We start from the raw sequence: 23,432 nt of genomic DNA, 5'->3' as shown, positions 1-23,432 counted from the left end.
ATTTATGATTTTTCATAGCACATGGTCATTAAATTATAAAATTGGTAACTGCATAGACATGAAACTAAGCAGGTATTTTTCACTGAATTTTAACAAGTTACCGAATTTTGGCAAATTTTGATATTAAGAAAAATTTGAAAATCATTTTTTCCTTAAAATAATATTGCTTCAGTTAGTGTACCATAAAAAATTCAAATAAAATGTAACTCCTGTCCTATTAGTTCTTACGAAAGGCAGGCGTAATTTTACATTCAGACATCTTGAAGACTAAGCTGTCTAAATGGCCAAGCTCTATATCCAAATATTTAATTCATATTTTCAGAAAAAAAATAATGTTTTCAATCGTGCATACAAAGAATAATGCACTCCTAAATTTGTTTATCCAAGAATGAGATTGTGATGAACAGTCAACATTATTTTAGTATCATGATATGTCATATGCAAAAAATTACTGTATTTACAAAAAAAATATGCTGTAATGTCGCATTAACATGCTGAGATAGTTTAAAATATAAAAGTAAAAGGCAAAAAACATACAAATATCACAAAAAAATCTAAAATTTGATCAGGAAGATGATTTCACAGTGGCAGTTGCAAACACTCAGTTTTGTTAAAATAAACTATGAGTTTATGCATTCTTGAATTTAGTTTGATTAGATGATTGAATAGGTAATTTCAAATTAATTAAAAATCAGCCAAGTTAATAAGCAAAATATATCTGATGATGTGCAAAAAAAATGAAAAAATCCATAGATTTATTCTGCTAACTAAAATTTTTTGAAATAAAAAGCAATGCAGAACAGGGATATTTGACCAAACCTTTGCTGGGAAAGCATTTTCTTCACACAGTTTCACAACATATTTTTCCCAATAATTGACTTTTCATTATTTTTAAGCTTCCTCTCTATCAATGATTAATTGCAAATGGGAAAATTTTATTCGGGCATCGTAATAATGTCACCAAATATTTCAATTGCCTTAATTTAAAAAAATTAAAATAATAAAATTTGAACCTTGATTAATTAATCTATAAAATGGAAAGCTATGATGCAACTTCCTTGGGTACTTTTCAATTCTTGTGGCTGCATTAAGTTTTTCAACTTAAAAATAAAACTTTAATCAAATGGGAAAAATCACACTTACAGTTACCATGAGGGTCAAGAGGCGTCTGAAGTCACCCGACGTTTCACTGCAAATGTGTTCAGCCAATGGACGACCATACACTGAAAGGACGAATAAGAGTGATTAAAAATTAACCCCTTGAGCTGAAATGACGAGTAAAGATCGTCATGAATTTCCGATGCAAATTCGCACAGTGTCGAGTACAGCTCGTCATCAGATTTTCATGATTTTAGCACTATTTAAGTCAACAATATAAATAAAAATAAAATATATAAATAAATATATATAATATAAATATGTATTTTGAAAGTTTGAAAATGTTTAAGCATCCATAATGGGCATAAATAACTCATGTTTCATATAATGTGATGCATGGGAGGAATAAAATAATTTTATATGAATAGCGATAGCTGTGTTCCCCAAGTATTTACCTGTCTAGATAATTCCCAATATGAAATAATAATCACGTTTTATTTCACTATTAGACATTGATTGCAAAGAAAATAATATCATTTCATTATGTACCATTCCATTTGAAAAGAACCACAGTAAAATATATTGAGGATAGGAGCACGATATTTAAACAAATTGAAGGGGAAGGGGTTAATGAAAAAATTATAAAAACAAAGGTACATACTAAAGTAGAATTACAGTGAAAAGGATGGAGTAAGAAGTTCATATCTTCTCAAAGGATCAGAAGGGTTTTAAAATTTAAATTAATACAAAAAATAAGAGAAAAATTTCTGCTCATAGGAATTGATTAAAAAATCTATACCTAATTTATTGCAAATTTTGGAAATTGGGAATTTAAATTAAATTAAGTCTCAACACTACAGTGTAATAGATAATATGAATGTAGAGTACTTGAAATTAATACATATTATATTATGATAGAGAACTTAAAATATCTGCATCAAGCAAAAAGCAAGATCTTTGCAAAATCTTTGGTGGCATAATTCCCATGAAATTTTTTACCATATGGCAAAAGCCAATGATACATTATATGAAAAGACCACCAGTCCCAGGGGCATCTATGATCTGAAACTCTAATTTTTCAATATAGATAAATTTTTCATTGTCCAGCCAGGGGTGAATTCAGGATTATTTTCTGGGGGATGGGGGGACAATGGTCTCACAGGTCATCTCATATTTGAGATAATAACAAAATACAACAATTACTATAGAAAATATTCTCTTTTTATATGAACGTTATTAATATTAAATAAAATGATTGAGGCTTAGTAATACACAAAATAAAACGAACATAATAAAAACTGTAATAAAAATCTTGTCTATTTTTTAAGTTTGGGGGGGGGGATCCCCCCTCTAAATCCGCCAATGTGTCTAAAAATAACAATCTACAAATTTGAATTTCAGCATAATGCAAACAAAAAAACAGCTGCTTTAGTGAAATACTAGTTTTTGGATGCATGTGAATTAACAGCAAAAAACAGTATAGGCAACCTGCATACCACCCCTCCAAGCAAGCCGGCTACGTACCTGATTTCCATGTATCATGACTATTGAATGCTCCAGTGGCGTAACTAGGAATATGCTTTGAGGGTGATAAGGGAGTCTTAGGGGGCAACCCCTCCCCAGGCAACAGGGGTCCGGGAAAATTTTTGAAAAATTACATGCCTAGAAATACATTTTTCTTCATTTTGGCACTTAAAATTTGGGCTTCATTAATAGGTTAGGTTAACAGTTATTATGCATAAAAAAATAGACAATAATTTTCAATAATTTTATAGTTTTAGTTATAATTTTATTTTATATAAAGTTATGCCACAAGAATACTCTTTAAAGAATGTCAAATTAATAGCGAGCACCTAAAACCTGTTGCAACGTCCACCAATAGTTCACAAATCAAATTAACACAAATTACAAACAAATGTCCCGGAAACATTACTTCTGAAGAAAAATCATGAGCAACGACAAGCACCATTACTTAACAAATCAAATGAACAGAAATTGCAAACACTTAATTGCTATTGGGGGGGGAGGATGAGGGGATAGATCCCCCTCCCAAGCCTCAGAGAAATTAAAAAAAAATTATTTAAAACAATCGTCCAGTTTTGATATGTAATAACTGAATCTGCTTAAAGTTAAAATTTAAGTGCCAATTTGACGTAAAATGTCTTTTTTTCAAAAATTTTCCCTAACTCCTGTGGCCTGGGAGCGACCTGCAGACACCCTCACCCCTCCCCAAAGCATATTCCTATTTACGCCACTGCATACAGCCATTAAAGTACAAAATATTCCCTTTATTTTAATATTTAAATTATTAATATTAAATTAAAGGATTGAGGATCCGTGATACAGAAAACAGAACGAACATAATGATAACCATGTTATCAATCTAGTCCATATCTGGAGCGTATGAGAGGGGGGGAACACGTGCCCCCTCCCAGGGGCAGATCCAGGATTTCTTTCTGGGGGGGGGGAGGGGAACAAGCAAGGCCGAATCCAGGATTTTGTTCTGGGGGCGGGGGGGCACAAGGATACCTCGTAATACAAAACGAATGCAATGATAATGGGACCGTATTAAAAATCTTGCATATTTTTTAAGGGTCTAAGGGGGGGGGGGGGGCACGTGCCCCCTTGCCTCCCCCCCCACCTAGATCCACCTATGCCCCCTCCCCTAAATCCTCGTATGTGTCCTTGGTTAGTACTCACGAAGAAAAATCGGGAGCAACGACGCGAATGACCAAACCCCACCGTTTCTATTTCATGACTCCCTTTTTGTTTATATTCGCGTCGTTAAAACCAATTGCTGTCCACCAATATTTGACTGTCATTGTTTTCTCCCGTCGTCAAGGAGACTTGTTACACTGTACATTCCAGTTATACTAGGTGTACCCACAAAACTTACTTCTCTCATAGGCCTCGACTATTTCCTTGATCTCCCTGTTATTCTTGGTGCAGAGTATTTCAACAAGGGCCTGCTCATCAGTTCCGATGCCTGCCATGGCGTGGTGGCACTGCTTGGCCAGGTAATCACATGGAGTGAACATAAGAGCAACGATGACATCTTCAAATTTCCCTCCAAGCTCGCTCTTCAGATCTTTAATTAGGTCCTGCAAAACAAGAAAGATCCAATTAGCAATTCATAGTAGTCAATAATTAACAATAAGTTTGCTCATAAGGGCGAACATAAATATCACGAAGTGTACATAAGTATCACAATCCAGGTTATTACCGGTGTCCAGGTGGTAGAGAGAGGGGCGTTTTTACAATCGGGAGTGCTACGCTCTACAATAAATGCAACTCAAATTTTAACTTCCCCCACATTTGGGAATTGTAGCCATGCATTTACACATGCACGCTCTTAAATCCTTTACGAGGATAAAAAATTATTAAACTAATAAAAATAAAAATTTTTGATAAAATTTTGGGGTGGGAGAAAAAACACCTGCGACCCCCCTCTTAAATCCGTCCCTGGACCCAGGTACTTCGGTCATTCCTCCACCCACTCCATTTAAACACCAGAGTAAGGAAAGTGTTAAAATATATATGGATACCTACGGAAAATTATATAAATACAATGTGAAAGATTATACACGAATTTTTATTCGAGTCTTACAATACGATAAGAATGATTTCTTTAGTTCTTCAGTGCAAAAATGTTTAGCTAAAATTACGCGATTCGAAAATCCATCCAGTTGCTCTAAAAAACTTTACTGTGCGCGAAGCGGATATTACTTAATCAGCGGATAAAAAAAACGCAAGTTGGGAGAATTCCACAGGGAACCCTGGATATCCCCACGGATGCCATCGCAGTGACGTCACGGGCGATAACGCCAACATGTGATGGGATGGCACATAACGTATGTAAGTGACAGCGATGTCTTTTCAGAAAAAGTTTTTTGCAAATAAGTGAGGCTCAGCAAATGGGTTTGCGATATTCAGAAGCCGTTTCAATGCCAACGGCGAAAAAGATTATTCGCAATAAATTAATCTGGGTCAATATCCTCCAATATCTACAAATTTGTTACGTTTCACGATGACAAGAATTAAAAACATCACTCAATCATAATCACGATTTTGATTAAAATTTTTGCACGTGCTTTTTGACACTTGTCCGAATCTCATCTAGAAACTGCCTCTGCTCACCCACCATGTCCAGCACTTTGTCGTTCTTCCTCCTCTATGTCCACTTCACCTTTTTTCTGTAGACCCACATCTCTCATCATTACCCTGTATAATAATTAAAATATATATGATGAAGAATCACCGCATGCTGCGGCCATAGCATAGCGCATGATTAATCAAACTAATAGGGTGGTTTCCTATTATTTTTTACTGTCTAAATCGAAAGATTATTACTCCTGGAGTACGTATTTCATGATTTTAGATTTTTAAATAACGAAAGTAAAAATTTTCAAGCGCGCGAAAACGCTACGGCCAAGTATGAATGCTCGGAAAAGCCTGTGTGAAGTCATTCTGATTCCAGCTGCCGGTGAGGCCACCTTGGTGCGACGCTATGAGCGACGCTGCGATGCAGGCTGCTAGCAGGTAGCAGAGTACCCTGCTACCAGGTAGCGCTTGGCTTAAATAAGGATTATTAATACCTCATCAAACGAAGGAAACTTTCCGAACTTAGGGATTTTAATACGTGATTATTAAGAGATATTTCCCTGAGCTATGTCTCTCATGCATGCATTGGTGATCTCTGACGATGTAAAACTCCTATTTACTCGGTCCATGTGACGTCGCGCAGAGCGGCATCGCATGGTCGCCAATCTGGCCTTTTTCAAATGAGGTTAAAATTGACCATTAACATTCGTCTATGCTATGATTTCTAAAACCAAATAATTTATACATTATGAATACAATAATGGTGGGTAACGAATCGCAATCAATGCCTTTCATTTTCTTTGATGAAAGAAACTACCCTTTCCGACAGCGTTAATTATTTTTCCTTCATTCAACCCATTTTTTTAAGCCTCTTTTTCCGGGTCCCCTGAACCCTTACGGATTCTGGCAATGGACTACAAGGAAATTTTCCGGGGAAAAAAGACAACTTTTATAATTATAGAATGAAGGTGCTCCTCTTCCACTTCTTAGAAGAAAAAGATAACAACAATACAATGATACATTTTGCATCAACATAAAAGGTAAATAAGAAGCTAACAACCTAGCAACCGGAAATGAGGTGGCGCGGAGTTTAAAAAAAAACAACGAAGATAAGGGAATTATTTATATTTTAGGAAATGATACGGGAATGATGCGAGAATCCGGCGATGGTGGCATTCGGGTGGTTTCTATGACGACACATTTTATTGATTGGAAAACGCGGGAGACCAAAAGTTGCGCAACGCGTTCCGCCGCAGTGTCCCGGAATCTTACGTCTGGGTTGGGCAGTGTCCTGCCCGACTTCCTTCAGAGGAACGTTACGAGGCAGACCGACGAGGCTTTGGTTTATTACGTGGCCTGACTAGATTACCCACCCGGTCTGGTTGCTTGAATGCCGTAGCATTGACCTAGCATCAAGCAGCGTAACGGAAATGCTGCGGTAAACGAACCCGGTTTCTCAGAGTGAGTTTCAGTTTTCGATAGTACTAGGCTACAGAAAAAGGAATACGTACTTGAATCAACACGTAAAGAAGGATGTAAATGAGAATGAAATACGTAAGTGTGGAAAGATTAGCTAATAGGAGAGGTTGAGAAGCCAACGGGCACAAGTGAGTTTTTTTCTAAATAGAGTTTGGTAAGTATTAAAAAATACGTAAAGAATACAAACGTGATCAACTAGATATTTAGCATTTGATTTTCCACTCGATGTCGGCACAGAACAGAGAATCAATCGTATCCCTTAGCAACCAAGTTGTTGCATATTTAGGGGCGGTTTTATAATGCCTAGTTAAGTTTTTCCAGAGCATAAAAATCAAAGTTAACGATATCTTCCACTTGAAGTCACCTGTTAAACTACCTAACCATTATTCTGAAGTACTTTAAATTTAAAATACTTTTAAGTTAAGGTTACGACATTATCATGTTCCGGTTAACGCGAGCTAGAAATAATAAAACCAGCCCTGATTCTACCAATTTCTGTACCGAATTGTTTAGAAAAAATCACTTGTACCCTTTAGCTTCTCACCCCCTAAATTAGGAAAATTGAGTGGAGAGCTGGATCAAAGCAATTTTAAGGTTGTTAACGACTGATGATGACTTGAAGTAACATAATTCTATTTGTATGATAGAAGAGCGAGGGACAAAGATTCTCCCTTTTGAGACCCCCAGCGGAAAAGGCATTGGGTGTTATTACAAAAAAAATATCAAAAAATTGTACTCCTTATCATTAACTAACTTAGAAATCAGAACTTTAGTAATATAAATGAGCACTCCGTGCGCTCAACGAAGATATTATCTCATCTTTTCTATCATAAAATAATGTCCAATATAATTTTAATAAAAATCCGTTTCATTACAAAATAATGTGCTTCACCTTTAATTGATATTCAATGGATGAATCAACAATCAGATATTTGAAATCAACAAGAAATATCAGTCACGCTATATCAATCAAGTATGAGAAAACGATCTTGTAGAATGTCAGTTTGCCTTTGGAATAAAGTACTATTACACACGTACCGACTGAATGCACAGCAACTTCAAAATACAGTAATAATATGACACAGTAACTACGGTAACAACAACGACAATGGTAACTGATGACTATCATAAATATACCGAGGATGAGGGGTTGATACAGTTCCAATAATAGTTATAAGATCAGTATTCAGCCACTGATTTAGTTACGCGGCGTGGTACAGACGGACCTTCTTATTATTTTTAGGAGATCTCAGAGTAAATACATACTGAACCAGTTAATAGCAGTACCATAATTAAAATATTGCCAAAAAATATAAAAAAAATTAAAAACGACTGATAAGTAAAAATTAAAAAATTTGAATACCAATAATACACTAAAAATTTAACTAAATAATTTATTATTAACCACAAAATTATGGAGCGAGTCAGACTACGCATTAAGCGAGCAAAGAAGACAAAATATGCGAACATAAAGAGGCCTGGTGCTCATGCAATTTGGAATAACAGGTTAAAGGTCAAATCAGCGAAACAACAGCTATTTTCATTATCCTAACAGTGACGAATATCTAGTTTCCCTAGTCTCCGAATCGCAAGATACGGGCAGATGAATCACTGATAAGATGACCAACAACATGACGTGATTAATGGAGTCGATAGGGATATTGGTTACTTAATATTTGATAGCCTCAAAGAAGAATCAACAGTACGCTAATTGGATGTTACTACGACTGCCCCAAAATTTCCTATACCCCAACTCACTTCCAGCCAAGTTAATATAGGGTCGTACGAAGTCCATCTTAGGCCAAATCTACTTAATAGATAATAACCAATTGTCAAGTTCAATGAGTGATAGGAGTACTCAAAGAAGCAGACTTGATCAAGGTTATTTGTGACTTAAAATGACAAGGAATAGAAGGCCTTGAACGTTTAATAAGACCAGAAAATTTAATAGGAAGGCTAATTTTTCATACTCCTAAAAAATTCGATGAGAAAAAGGTATGAAATGCGAGAAAACTGTATTTTATTAAAATAAAAATGAAAAAATACAATAATGCGTTAAATTCGAGAAAGAGTTGAATGAAAAAAATATAATCCATGTGAGAAATATCTCATAAAAATCATTTAGGGTATTTTCAGTTCATTAAGCTTGACTAATGATTAGCATGATCAAAATTATTTGATTATCAAATCATCAAAATCAAAATTTATGACTCAGTTTCATTTCAAAAGAAATGCACCAGTAAGACAAATTCAAGAAAAGCAGGATTCAAACGATAAAATAAAATTCGGGGAAGATGATTTTCAGCCATCAGGTTAGGCTGTGAAGCCAATTTTTTAACAGGAGAGATATCGTGGAACAAAATTTAAGTGATATACAAATATATCGTACTGTCCACTTGATTTAGTCTTAAAAAATTCTAGCCGATTATGTAATATTATTGAAAAATAAGTGGACTGTTACGATATCTTTGATGTAATTGTTACGCATCTCCTGTGGTTACTATAAGTTACCACCATAAAATTGAATGAAAAATCACCATGACGATGCCTCATGGCAATTGCATAACTTTTCAAAAGTCATTTAATTGGCATTTGAGCATTGGAGACTTGAGTCGCGGGAAGCACGTCATTCCGCGACCCGGTTTAAGTCTTGTGTGTTACCACAGCTTCCTCTTTGCGGCTAGGTTATGCCCAAAAATTTAGGTGCCAGAAACTGCCCGAGAATTTCCCAAGCATATGCTTCTAAGCCAGAAAATACCAACTAACGTTAACAAGGGAAAATATTACTCATACTCATTACTTATGACCGCAATACATTCGATGATTTGAGTCTCGGAGTGTAGGTCTCACATAATTGAATGAAAAATTTTTGGCCAATGTTCCGATATATTTTTATACCTTCATTAGGAATTTTTTTGCTGTGAATATGATTTTTTGTCATATTAGCTGCAAAAAAGTTCTTATGGAGGCATAAAAATATGCCGAAACGTTGGCTAATATTTGTGCATTAAATTCTTGAAGACCTTCACTCCAAAGCACTAACGAACGTAAAAAGTTGAGGTCAAGAGAAAGAAAAAACGACAATAATATATTCTTCTTGCATACCATTTAATTATACGAATAAATGTTTAATATGATGATGAATCGTCAATTCTTTCTTTTAAATTTTGTTTTCGTAATTATTTAAATAACTATAAAATATCGTTTTATGCGACTGGCCTAGGTGTGATAAGTAGGGGTAACAACCTTAATTACATCTTGTGCGTTTCCTTGAAATTTTTTTCATTACATATAACCAAGGATTTATCATTATATCTAAAGCTCCTGAGGTCAAGTATCAAAATATTACTTAATAGTAATAATCATAAAATGCATTTCTTTGTTATTCCACTGTACCAAATATGCATACTTAAATACTAACTGCTGTAAAGTAAAGCGTAGGAAGAGTAGTAGACCAATAGTTTGTTTAGATCATGATAGCCTTTACTTTATGCCTCAATAGGGACATTCCAAGCTAAATTTACAGCTATAGCCTGGAACTTGTCGTAAGATACGCTTCTCAACGCTATAAAATGAATTAAAATTTCCGCCCTGGCGTAAAAATCTTTAGAAAGAAGGGCATTTGGTCTCAAGCACAACGAGGACTTTGTGTTCGACTGAATGGGCTTAAGAAATCTTCCTGATAATTTATGATGCTAAGCGTTTCCTGCTAATCATATTCAAGCGAATGCAGTCTGCCACTGACAATGAGTTTTTTCGTCTCTTAAGAATACTTCTCATTCCTAATTTCGGATCATTCCACCGCCAGTGTCGCAAGTGGCGAATTTCGTAAGCTCATTTCAATACGCAATGTGTGAGAGCATATTCAGTGTTCGACAGGAAATTCCTCAATGGTAATATTTATGAGGAAAACCATCTTGTTATCTCTTAACCTATACCGATGAGTGAACGTGTAATTCTTTGCCCAAAACAAGGGCTGGGTTATCAACCTCCGCAGAAACCACTTCCGATGGTATCTCAGGGAGGACGAACTCCTCGAAAATAGGAAATTTAGTACATTCTAACTCATTCTGCGTTTACCGAACATACTTCCTTCGAACTAGGTTTTTGCAGTCCCATCTGCTCAATAATCTCTCCTTCCAAAACCCATGTCTCTTCCGTGACTCCAAGTATATTGAGTCAAAATACGTTATCTATTACAGTTTACTCTTGAGTCCTCTTTACACGGTACATTAACACGTACGGATTAATGTCTAAATGCATGAAAGCGAGAATGAACACGAACATGGACCGTTTAACCACCCAACTTGTGCGAATGCGTGAGCAGAAAATTGAAACTGTTCTAATTGGTTCATGCATTCGAACATGCTCCGTTCCGGTCCACAAAAATCATTCATGAAAACAGACATTACGCGTTAATGTATCGTGTAAACAGGCATTAACAGAGGGAAAAAGTACTGAATACAAACTTCATCGATTTTCCGCATGCTATGAAACATTGCTTTGATTTTATAATGAAGAATGTTGTATGAAACTTTTGTAAAAATATAATGAAAAAAGGAATCATTTTGCATTTAGTGTCACAGTGGTAGTGTAAGTTACTCCAACGAATAACAGTTCTTGATGTGGTATTTGGAGAAGGCGACCGAAAGCCGCGATCTTTGCGCCTTAGAGAAGAGTAGGGAAGGGTGGAGAGAAACCCGGTGTCTGCTCTTACCGGATCCAAGGAGACCACGGCTTTACGTTCCATCCGACGGACAGAATGTTGAACTTGAAGTGCCCTCCACGAAGTACTCAAGCAGGGAAAAGGGTGTCTAAAAAATTGTCCACTACCTTTGCGATGTGAACCCGAACCCACAAGATTGGAAACCAGCACTTAAGACACTACGCTGAACCAGTTCCCAACATCAATTTCTTATAATGGAGGATGCTTATGGTAAACTCTTTTTCTACGTACAATAAGGGACCATAATATTGGCGATATTTTAGCTCCAGGATAGCTTGACTCGGACCAGATAAAATAGCCTCTGTATGTACCAGGCGCAATGGGTCCGACAGGCACAGCAGGATTTTTTTGCATATCTCCGTGCCTCTAGGTGGCATAGATCCTTGGCGCTTAAAGTAGCCGTTTGTTTTGATATTCTCTATGCAGCCTTTTACTTTCCGCATTTATACCGACAGATCAGTGGCGGATTATTCAGCATAATTAAGAAAAATAACGGCAGTATAAAGCAAAATAAAAGCATTGTTAGGTAAATAAGATATCAAAATAAAAAACACTGAAAAAAAGTTTGCAAAATTTGCAAGTTACGAGGTGCATTATAAAATAAAATTACTTTGTTCTATTCCACACTTTATTTTAAATAGTACGACCCTGGTTTCTGCATATCATGCTATCACTTACAAATTTTGCAAACTTGTAAAATGCAACTTTTGTCGGTATTTATACCCTCAGGTACCGTTCAATTGGGCTCTGATTGGCCGTTTCTCGATTGGTGTTGCTGCTGTCGTAGAAATACCGAGAAATACTCGGCCCATTTTCTACCCCTGAAGCCCTGGTTACACGATACGTTAACACGTACGAGTTAATATCTAAATGATAGCATTATGTGCATAAACCCGGGTCGTACTATTTAAAGTAAAGTGTAGAATAGAACAAAGTATTTTTTTATTTTATGTTGAAGCAGTTCCACAAAGTAACGCCGGAGACCGTGTCTTATATTACAAGGCGCATTTTCGTGTTCATTGACGCGCTCACACATTTGAACGTTAACTCACACGAGTTAAGGTACCGTGCAAACAGGCCTTAAGATTCTAATCCCAACCAGAGGAGCGAACGAGGAATCCGTCGCCCAAAAGTGTGCTGGGTTATCAAGTTCCGTGGAAACCACTTCCGACAGTGGCGTAACTAGAAATATGCCTTGGGGGAAGACGGGATGGCGACCCCTCCACCCCCAGGAAAAATCTGGTCAATTTAAAAAAAATGACATGCCTGGAAAAATTCATTTTTCATCATTTTGGCAATAAAATTTTAACTTTAAGCACATATAGTTATTATAAGTCAAAACTAGACAATAGTTTTCAATATTTTTTCATTCCTCAGAGGCTTTGGGGGGGGGGGGGGGGGTCTATGCCCTCACCTCCCTCCAGGGGCGGATCCAGGATTTCTTTCTGGGGGGGGGGCACAAGCAAGGCCGTATTCAGGATTTTGTTCTGGGGGGGCACGAAGATACCCCGTAATACAAAACGAACGCAATGATAACGGGACCATATTAAAAATCTTGCATATTTTTTAAGCGTCTGGGGGGGGGGGTCACGTGCCCCCGTGCTCCTTCCCTAGATCCGCCTATGTCCCCCCCCATAGTTACGCCACTGACTTCCGATGTTTTCATATGGGAAACGGAGGAAAACTCCACCAAGCCGAAGAGGCATTCTTGAAACCATTTCCTAAGGGGGCCGTTGCTTCACTTTCTCATCCCCCCAATGCAAGATGTCATCGCCCCGTTTGAGAAGCTCCTTAAATAGACCCCGCACAACCTCTACATCACCCTCTTTCGTCCAGAGCATGGTTATCGGTCCGCATTATTCAGTTAAGGCCTCAGCTAACACAACATCTATACAACAAAGGAATGAGGCCTCCTCAACATCACCCGGGTACCACAGAATGAGCGACCGCATCCGATTCATGATGATAGAATACATGCGAGATGATAGAACGACTTAGTTTCCTGCAAGAAAATTACGTGAGCTGATGACGAGGGTTTGACGAGGAGCTCGACTTTCTTTCGTAGGGGCAATGTCTTTCAAAATCGCCATCCTGATGCGAGGTGTGTGCAAAAAAAATTTACGTTTTTTTATGAATATTATATCAAAATGTCGAAAGTTCGAAATTGATCCGATTTTCAAGGGAAAGTAAGGTAAAATTAGGGATATTAATATTAATTTATTAATATATCATACATGATGACGTGATCAAACAAATTCATTGCTCTTCAATGTTATTCCTCGCTATTAAAAACATTAAACTTCAATTATAATGGAAAAAAGTGGTTCGCATTGCACTCATCACCGCGCCGCGGACATTTCTGAAACCCGATTAAAATGCGACCGAAGATGCAACAAAAATAAGCCTTTTATGGGATAGCATTGGGCCTCCTCTATGCAGTCTCCTTGGTTTTGGTAGAAATTTATTTCACAGCTCTGGTTTTATCGATTACATGATTCACCACTATAAAGTACAAAATAAAATCAACTACGACCTTTGTAAACCCTTTTAATTGAATGCGTGATAATGCATCACGAGTACGACCGGAAACTCCTTTTCTGTAATATTTGTGCACAAAACAACCATGATTACACCATGATTGTCGGAGTGACGCACAAGTGCAATCCAAGCTCAGACCTCCCCATCCGACTTAAAAAGCACCTTCCTCACGGCAACAAAGCGATCAACGCATTCCTTTGACTCAAACAGTTAGAAAGATCCGCAAGGCCAGGCACCATTTATACTTTCCGTCGAAGCCTCGGGATGATCTTAAAAAAAATCTGCAAGAAATACCTTCGTCGGCATTCCCAGACCAGTTTTGCTGACATAAAGCTATTTCCTGAATGAACATAACCAGAGTGATTCACGACTACTGCTAAGTTTTTCAGGAGGCGATTTCAAGCACGTTTACCCAACACGTTAAACCTTACCTTGTAAGAAGTGGCGTAACAATGAATGAGGGGTGTATCGCCCTCCCTCCCCCCCAAGCCTCAGAGAAATAAAAAGAAATACTTAGAAAACTTATCTGGATATGATATATAATGACTGCACCTACTTAAAGATACATTTTAAAAACCAAAATGATTTAAAATCCATTTTCAGGCATGTTATTTTTCAAAAATTTTCCCGAACTCCCCGATTCCCGGGGGGGAGGTAGCCCCCTTCGTTCCCCCCTAAGCCCTACCCATCCCCCCAAAGCATATTCGTAGTCAGGCCACCGTTTGTAAGTCTATTGGAAAAATACAATAACAATTGAGGGGGTGAGAAGCCCAAAGGGTGCAATTGATTATTTTCTCCCAACCGATGCCACCTCCTTCAAGCGCCGGTTATAAATTGTGAATCACACTGTATCCACTGCTGTCATTCCGTGAAGAAGCCAAGCGTCTGGGTGAGGAAGACACAAGACGATCACGCGTTGTGGAATTCGCAAATTAGACCACTCAGAGAAGATGAATGCCGATGCTTCAAGGACGCTCGCGGCGTCCAACCCTACTCAAGGTTGCTGACGCGCAAGTCTCGAACACAAAAGCTAAAGGGCATTCTTCGGAAGAGTAAAGAGCGGCATATTAGGATTCAAAAATCATATCTAATTCTGAAGGAATGGTAAAAACAAAATAAACAAAAAAGATTTAAAAACCAGTTTTCCAAAAGCACTATAAACTACACTAAAAAGTAAAAATAAGCTTTTCATCACTCGGATAATAAATCTTGGGCTCTGATATTTATCTCAATTACCCCGAAAACATCACAATGAGGCCTTTACATAGGAAGCTTTAAACAATCAACAAATAAGATCACACACACCAACCTACGAGCTGAAAGTTCTGAAAGGAGCAACCTACCCAGGCGGGAGTCGAACCCGCGACCTTCGGTATGGTAGGCGAGGACTTATCACCGCCACCACCGAGGCCAACAAAAAATAACGTGAGCCGGTCGCGAATGCTGGTCTCCGCGTTGAGAGTCGTCGACGCTGACCACTGGACCAACACGACTCCTAGCCTACTTAAATATGGTTAGATATGGTTTCTTAGAAGAGACTGCAGATGAGCCTTATAGGTGGGTAAGGATTGGCCTCCAATATTAATGTTTAAATCTAATCAGCACCCACGCTGAATTCTCAGGATGATGAAAAGCTCTTTTTAGTGAATTGTATACTGTTTTGGATAAAAACGTGTTTTTTTTTTAAAAAGCCTATATTTTATTTACCACTTTTTATGACGAATCACGCAATCGATTAACCCAGAGCTGCTAAAAATTTTCTTCCAAAAACATTATAACTAAAAACAACTATTGAGAAAACGTAAACATATTCTTCTATGTGGAAATTTAATCATTTAATTGGAGCACAACAGAACAAAGTGTGAAGGGTATGGAGTTAACAATGAATACGAGTAAAATTTGGAGCATCAAGGAAGCTAATCCAAATATCGAAACCTTCATGCTAACTAGAAGTATTACGGAGCAGTTAATAGGCTTAGGAAGGTCCACGCTTTTCGCACAATAGAGTCGCAGATCTTCAATATTATAGGGCAAGGTTTAAACGTGAGAAAAAAATGCCAAGAAATAAGCCTTTAACCTACACCTACTTCCGTAAGTCCCTCACATATTTATGTTAAGTAATGGAGAACAATGACGAAATGCGTTCGACAAATGAAATACGAGGTAACTCATTTGTTGATCTAGTCACGGGCGATAATTGTGTTTCCACGCAACGCGTATGAAATGACGGAGAGTCTGCGCGAATGCAATAAACCGAGATAGAAGTTGCGAAACAGGAAGCGTAGGCTTAAACCGAACAGAGACGAAACGAAGCGATAACAGGTAGAATAAAGTTAATGGTGCACACACAATACTACAAATGACTCCAAATGCATTTCCACTGCACATATCACTGAATGAAAGGGGTTAAAAAAATACACAGAATATCAATTTAAGGGCCATTTCCTTCAAACTCATGGTGAAAGATATAAAACCACAAAACGAAAAATCATCGTTGGGCCTAGGATGTCATTATATGTCATTCATAAGTACCCACGTAGGCTATTATTACCTTGAATAACACCTTTTACATATACACCCAAGGGAACGTAGAATAAAAATATCTTACCATCCCAAAATGGATCCAAAATAGTAGCGGGAGCTTCCCACAGTCTTACGTAATAAGGAAAACTTGGGCGAAGATGCCAAGTTTCTTGCACATCCACTTCCCGAGTACATTATGAGCAAACCTTAGCTACTGATAAATAGAACGAGAAAGACAATTTCTTGTTACGGTATAGATTTAATTTAAATTTACGGAAATCTACCTTTCCATTAAAACGTTGAATGAGTTAGTGATGAAAACGGCCGGAAAAAAGAATCTATTAAAAATATTCAACCATTAACACCAACGAGGAAAGAGGCAATTGTGGAAATTTAGATTTTACGGCAATGAATAAGATTTATCCCTTAAGTGAAACTTAATTAAATGAATGCGTGTTACACTCGATTATATACTGGCGAAATACATTACCGCCAACATACAGTCATTTTTGGGTGAATATCAAGCTTCAAAGTAAAAATAATATACTGAGTGTTTGAGGGATTAATACATAAATACCCTCGGAAATCCACATAGAGAGAATATTTAAGTAATGCTTGGGATTTTATGTGTCTGTACTTGTATTTGAACTTATTTTTATTATGCAATTCTTTAAATCGAAAGATTTTGTCAAGGAAAAAACCAAGATAGCAATAAATACACGATTTTTCGTTAAACCGCTTGTTTCGGGGCTTTGTGAAATGACTACAGCCAATAATTAATCCCACGTAAAGTGTTTTATTTGGTGTAAATTGAGCAATAGATTAAACTGAAGTAATGTTCTGAAAAATACACTCAAGTAAGAAAATACTAATACTAAAAAACCGAAAAAATGAAGGTTAACAAGACAGCTCCACTAAAGAAGCCGGAATACGTGACACGAAACTATCGATTGTTTTACCAAGGTAGCATCGCGGTATAGTTTCGTTCGGCTTTCGGCTTTTTTCTTTAGTTATGCTCTTTTTTCTTTAGTTAGTCTGATGCTCCTCTGATGGAACAAAAATTAACAATGAAATCATTTATGGTGAACGGAGGTACTACAGCAGACATGATTTCTAAAATATATATGGGAGGCGTTTTTTTTATAGAAATAAGTATTTCAAAGACGCACTGTCTCTAATTGTGTAAGTTTTTCGTTCGTGAAAGAATCGTATTCACGCCGTTTTACACGGGGCATGAAATTGCGCAGGATGGAGCTGCATTGATTTCTAAAATGGCGTGGAATAGCGCGAATGCACAAAATGAATGAACAAAATCAGAACGGGTTAATATGCCATCTCACGTCCACGCACTCTCGCATGTGTTCTAGCAATTCACCGCTTTACCCGACGCAATTTTGACTGCGCCTTCGTACACACGTAAAATTGTGCAAGCACGTGCCCCGTGTATAACGGCCTTAACAGGCACACTCGAAGTCTGATGCTATGTTTAACACAAATTGAGGAATAGAAAGAGAAGACAAAAAGAACGAGGAAGCTTCGATGTAACTAATATTACGTACATATTTGTCCTTTTAAGTGCGTGAGATTCACATTCAGGTAAGACAGCGTAACGGAATCGTTTCCCACGGTCAGAAAAAAATTATTACTGTACCGAATTACCCAAAACTAACAATGATGCCATCTAGTGCATTCAGATCTCAAAACACATCGACTGCGTGTTCATATTCAATCGTTCCTCATCCCAGCTCGAGATCACCTGTTGTGAAACCTGACTCACTCATGCGTCGGAGGGACCTTGAGAAAGCGATGGGGATCTAATCGATTCTTGAAAGCGGATGACCAAGGATTCTAGAACCGCCGCTATAGCCAACGCTTCCAGAATAGAATCATCCATGTAACGCCTCGTGGCATCACAACCTCGTGATCATTCATGACGTTACCATACACGCGGATCCGTTTGCAGGAGAATAGTCAATGAACTCCAGAACTACCGAACCAGATTCACGAGAGTGGGTGAGACTCCATAACGTATCAAAGCGATTTAACACAAGGAAAATATCACTTGAAACACTATATTTTAATCTTTTCTTAATATACATTCACTTCAAGATGGCTTTCTCACAAACAATAATTTATTTCTCTCTCATCACCATAGCCACCACCACCATCAAATCAGCAAAAAGAAATCAAAATAAAAACAAACATTTTCACACGCAAATATAACAAACAACAAAAGAACTCAAGAAAAGAAAACAAACTAAACATATACAAAAGTTATTTCAGTCATAAACACACATCCATCATCCATCATCACAAATAACATTGTTGGCACAGTTACGTACAATCTGGGGAAGTACAATGAAATTTTCCCGTGACATGGATATCCGAGACTATTTATGAAGAAATTCCTCAAACACACTGTATATTTTCTCAATTTTAAGCTTAATCTTGTGCCAAAATAACAGGGTATGTGGGCAGTAATGCATTTCAAATCATTAAAATATAGAATGGGAAATAGAGCCCGTACCGGCTGTGTGCAAACGGCAAGGTTAACATATTGAATAAGCAAAGGTTCAATTACTAGCCATAGAGGAATGGAAAGCGACTATAATTAGTATATTACTCCCGATATCGATTACCTAAGTTGGCAAGGCGATGAAAACAGTGCAAACACATATCCACCTGCTAATTCCAAATACTATAAATAATCTAATACCAAAAAATGAAACAAATTATAAGTGCATATACGTCTTATAAGGATACAAGTCTCATATACAAATCAACTTGAACCATAAATTTATGCCCGCGTGTGGATACGCAATTTTATTGGGCTCCATTGCGCTCCATTGTCGGACACATCACTCATAGTAGACTGAGTCGACGCATAGGTCCCAAGACGTATGGAACCAGATGTTTTAACAATTATTCAACGGAAAAATTAAATTCAAAATTTTCAACGCTCATCAAAATAAATAGAAGTGTTTACGGTTCAAAATGAAAAGATGTAGGACGCAAAATGTTTACAAAATAATATCACACACTTAAATATAGCCATAATAATTCAAGCAAAATGAATGCAATCGAACGTTTATGACAGTATACATCAGCATTCGCACAGGTGCGGGGTCTTATCTTCATTATCATATGATTTTAATCGTATTACACATTACACTCATTGGTTAAAAATTTATTCCCACTTCAATCTGAGCCTCAATAAGATGGCCACTAAATGAGCTGATGATGCCCTACTCTTAGCAAATGAGATGAAAATAACTCGGCGGATTAGCAGAACATAATAATCAACAGTTTAACACTAATAAGGAGTCAAATTTTTAAGGGGCTGGCCCACATTTTCAGCCGTGCATGACGTCATAAATATCAAAAAGGCTTCCAACAATAGAGGCATCCGATGAAAAAACTCTCATTTTTGTAAAAATGGAAATAAGAACCGAAGATTGATGTAGCACAGTTAATTATCAGCTGTAAAGCCAATTTATTCATTTTTTGGTAGGTAAATTTAAAGTATTCACCCGCTCTTAAAAACCGCCAGCGACGTCACTTGAAGACTTGACATTGAACCTAAATATCTTCCTTGCTAATGGCCAATTTCAAAAGAACTTAGAAGTCTCCGCTAGTAACTAATAAAATCCTGAGTCGAGTTATGCCTGTTTAAGCTTTGGTGCTCCAGCAGACGTAAAATTTGAGTTCTCATCACCATAGTAACAATATGCTAAATAAAGTTGCTGTGGATTAGAGTCATTTAGATTGTCTTACGATAACTACGAAGTAGATTCGCAGCGCTCCATTGTTGACACATCACTCATAGTAGACTGTGTCGACGCATAGGTGCCAAGACGTATGGAACTAGATATTTTATCAATTATTCAATGGAAAAATTAAAAGAAATAATATACATGAATGGCTTGGAAGCCAAGGGGTACAAGTGATTTTTTCTCAACAGAGTTAGGTAAAGTTAATTGTTAGAATAAATACACAAAAACTTGGTTGCCAAGGGAAACGAGTGAGTCTCTATTCTGTACTGAGATTGAGTGGAAAATCAAATGCACTACTAAGTATCTAATTGATCTTGTTTGTTTTCTATACCCAATTTCTGTACCTAACTCTGTATAGAAAATAGAAATTAGTGATGGTTTTCCGGGTTTACACCGCGTTGATACATGTTTTGCGGACGACAGTTTCGGGCGCGTTCCAGACCCGAAGACCCGAAGACGGGAGCCGGGAGAGAAAACCATCACCAATCAACTAACCGCGGAAGCCTCCGTAATAAAATAGAAATTACTTATACCCCTTGGCTTTCTAGCCACTCATATAACATAAGATACTACCACAAAGTAAAAGCGTATGCGACGACTTGGTGGTGATGCGAATGAAATATGGAGGAATCCATTCGGAACAATATTTTAGAAGTTACCCTGACGTTACCCGTACCTCCAAAAAAAACGATAATCGACAAATACAAATGATTCGAAGTCTTTGTCGAAAGACGACCAACTTGAGCGTCACTTCACCCCCTCTTTAAGTGCACACGAAAAAGTGTTTGAAGTCTAGCGACGACCTAGTAAATGGGTGTGGGATATGAGGAGTACAAAGAAACCCAATACAGTATTGATTTTTCATGTATGATGGATCACCGCGAAATGGGCTTGGGTAACGTCGATTTACACAGGGGAAAACAGAGTGCTTTTATAACGGCACCTTCGGCGCCATCCGAAAATGTCGCATTTTCGTCCTGAATCGCCCTTTAACCCCAAGCTAGTAAATTATAAGAGTCTATGCATAAATTAATAATAAGAAATTCCTTAACATATACCATTGTTGAACTGACTTTACGAGATGTTCTGTCCAATCCCTCCTTATAATATGTTTTTCAGACATTTCCATTTATTTTAGTGTCTGCATTCATATACAGAATTCATAGATTTATTTCCAATACTAACAGGAAATGGATTAAAATTCGCAATGCTTCTGCTAGGTCTTTTTTCGCGAAGTATTACTCGTTGAAATGTTGCGCTATCATATTCATTTTTAATTTTATTTCGGTACACACCCCTTTATAGCATTTTTTCATTAGAGACAAGTGAAAACATTGATGGGTTGATTTCGCACACCCTGAAAAGTTCAACATTCAGTGATGATTCATAAATACCGAGTATGAAGTTCACTATGAAAAAATATTTGGCTTAGTCGAGATTCTAAACCGGATTGCCCGAATGCCGTTCCAATCTCGGAAAAAAGCCAAATATTTTTTCAAGGTGAAATTCATCCTTAGAGTTTATGAATTTGCAGCCGTGCGCGTGACTTCGCGCAATGTCACTTGTTTCATACATATTATGAGATACGTTTTTATCCAGAAATAATTCCAAAGTCAATTCGAAATAAGGGCTATCGGCAGGAAATGATTCGTCCTCTTAGGCCAGTGGTGTTCAATCTTTTTTAACCGCTTACCGCGCAATGTTCCCATTTGGGAACGGATTTATAAAAATTCATGAAATTTATGTCGTGTCGGTGATTACTTTTATAGCTCCTTTTACATAAATAAAGTATGGAACTATTCTTTAAAGTGAATCGCTAGACTTGCGTATACACCGGTCGTTAATTATGCCTTTTCAAAATTGGTCATTTTTAACACCTCTGTAATGAGTATGCGGTTCATTCGATATATATCCCTACACTCGCTTCCCAGAAACAAATGCTCATTTTTTCAAAATATCAATATATATTACATTGTTAAACTTAGTTTTTTTGTCAAGTGTACATTTATTTTTCAAGTAATAGAAAAATTTTGTGGCACGTTCCAATTTGGTAACATGCTTGAAAATGCATTAAATTTTTTTAGGGGTTTCTTTCATAATATCTCATAGCTAGTTGTAAAATAAATAGGGTACATTAAAAATAATAATCAGTTGTTTTGACCTTTAAAGGGTTGATGAAATGGACAAAAATCAATTTCACATCGTCCAGAGGGCCACAATGCTCCACATTATTCTACCACCACATCAACCAAAAAAAATGGCTTCAAAGTGCAATAATCTTTATTGGTTAAAAACTTCAATCAATCAATGCGATTTTTGAAACTGTTCATTTCTGACGAGAGTGTCGATATTCATTTTATGTTGTGTCACGCGATACAATATTTTCTTTAACCTTTAGGATATGCAAGAAATTAGCCGAGGGTTGCGGGTTGAAGACCTTTGTCTTAAGGCCGATGTACACGGTGAATGATCATGCCAAACGATCACGTTATCACATTCGATCACATTCACGGGATCATGCGAGCAAAATAGAACATGTCCTAATTTTCACTGAATTATCATGCGCATGACGGTTCATTAACGAATTCTGCAGTTATACACGGCGAACGATTTCATTCGCATGATCATTCAGCAAGACCATTCGCAAGATCATTCACCGCGCATGGCGGCCTTTAAACCTTCGTCTGCCTCTTCATGTTTTCCCGCACCCAGACAGTGGGTATCAATGTGTTCCCAGTCTTCTCCACGCACAACCACCATCTTCTCCGCCTGTCACTTCTCAGCCCATAATACCCCATTAAATCTCTCCCCTGACTCAAAACTCCCCTACCACACACTCTCCCTCCCCCCTCCTCCTCCCAGACTTTTACGAGTCACCACCCTTCTTCCCAGACACGCTAACTCCTCCCGCTTCTCAGAACATCCCAATGCAACATCACCCACTGCAGTAGAGGTAGGGATATACGGTTCGTTTTGAGGATGCTATTCACGTCATAATTCCAGCGGGGAGGGGGGCAACTCCCCCCCCTAGAAGCGAAGATAAATTTTTTTTCGGAACAATAGTTGTGAAAAAATTTTCGTTTTGAAGAAAAAATATTTTAGCATAAGACAGGGAACTTAAATAAAAATAATTTTTTCAAAAAATAATTATAAAAACTAATGAATTGCTGTCACAATTTTCTTAAAATTTTGGT

The 23,432-nt window shown here is 37.3% G+C and overlaps 1 protein-coding gene across 4 annotated transcripts in view; it reads right to left on the bottom strand.

Annotated features, from left to right (window-relative positions):
* Positions 1 to 23,432, bottom strand: part of LOC124169074 (annexin B10-like) — a 48,748-nt gene that overhangs the window by 8,922 nt on the left and 16,394 nt on the right. For 2 of the 4 annotated variants that reach the window (XM_046547546.1, XM_046547547.1), the window contains exons 4-5: positions 3,995 to 4,199; positions 1,144 to 1,223 (exon numbers count right to left, since the gene is read on the bottom strand). In XM_046547546.1, coding sequence (XP_046403502.1) covers positions 1,144 to 1,223; positions 3,995 to 4,199 — 285 coding nt within the window. The remainder of the gene's footprint in view (positions 1 to 1,143; positions 1,224 to 3,994; positions 4,200 to 23,432) is intronic. The other 2 variants (XM_046547548.1, XM_046547549.1) reach the window with 1 other exon arrangement.

This window comes from Ischnura elegans, chromosome 12, assembly GCF_921293095.1.
Source record: "Ischnura elegans chromosome 12, ioIscEleg1.1, whole genome shotgun sequence".
NCBI lineage: Eukaryota > Metazoa > Arthropoda > Insecta > Odonata > Coenagrionidae > Ischnura > Ischnura elegans.
The sequence above is the reverse complement of the archived record's forward strand: the minus strand, read 5'-3'. Positions and strand labels throughout refer to the sequence as shown.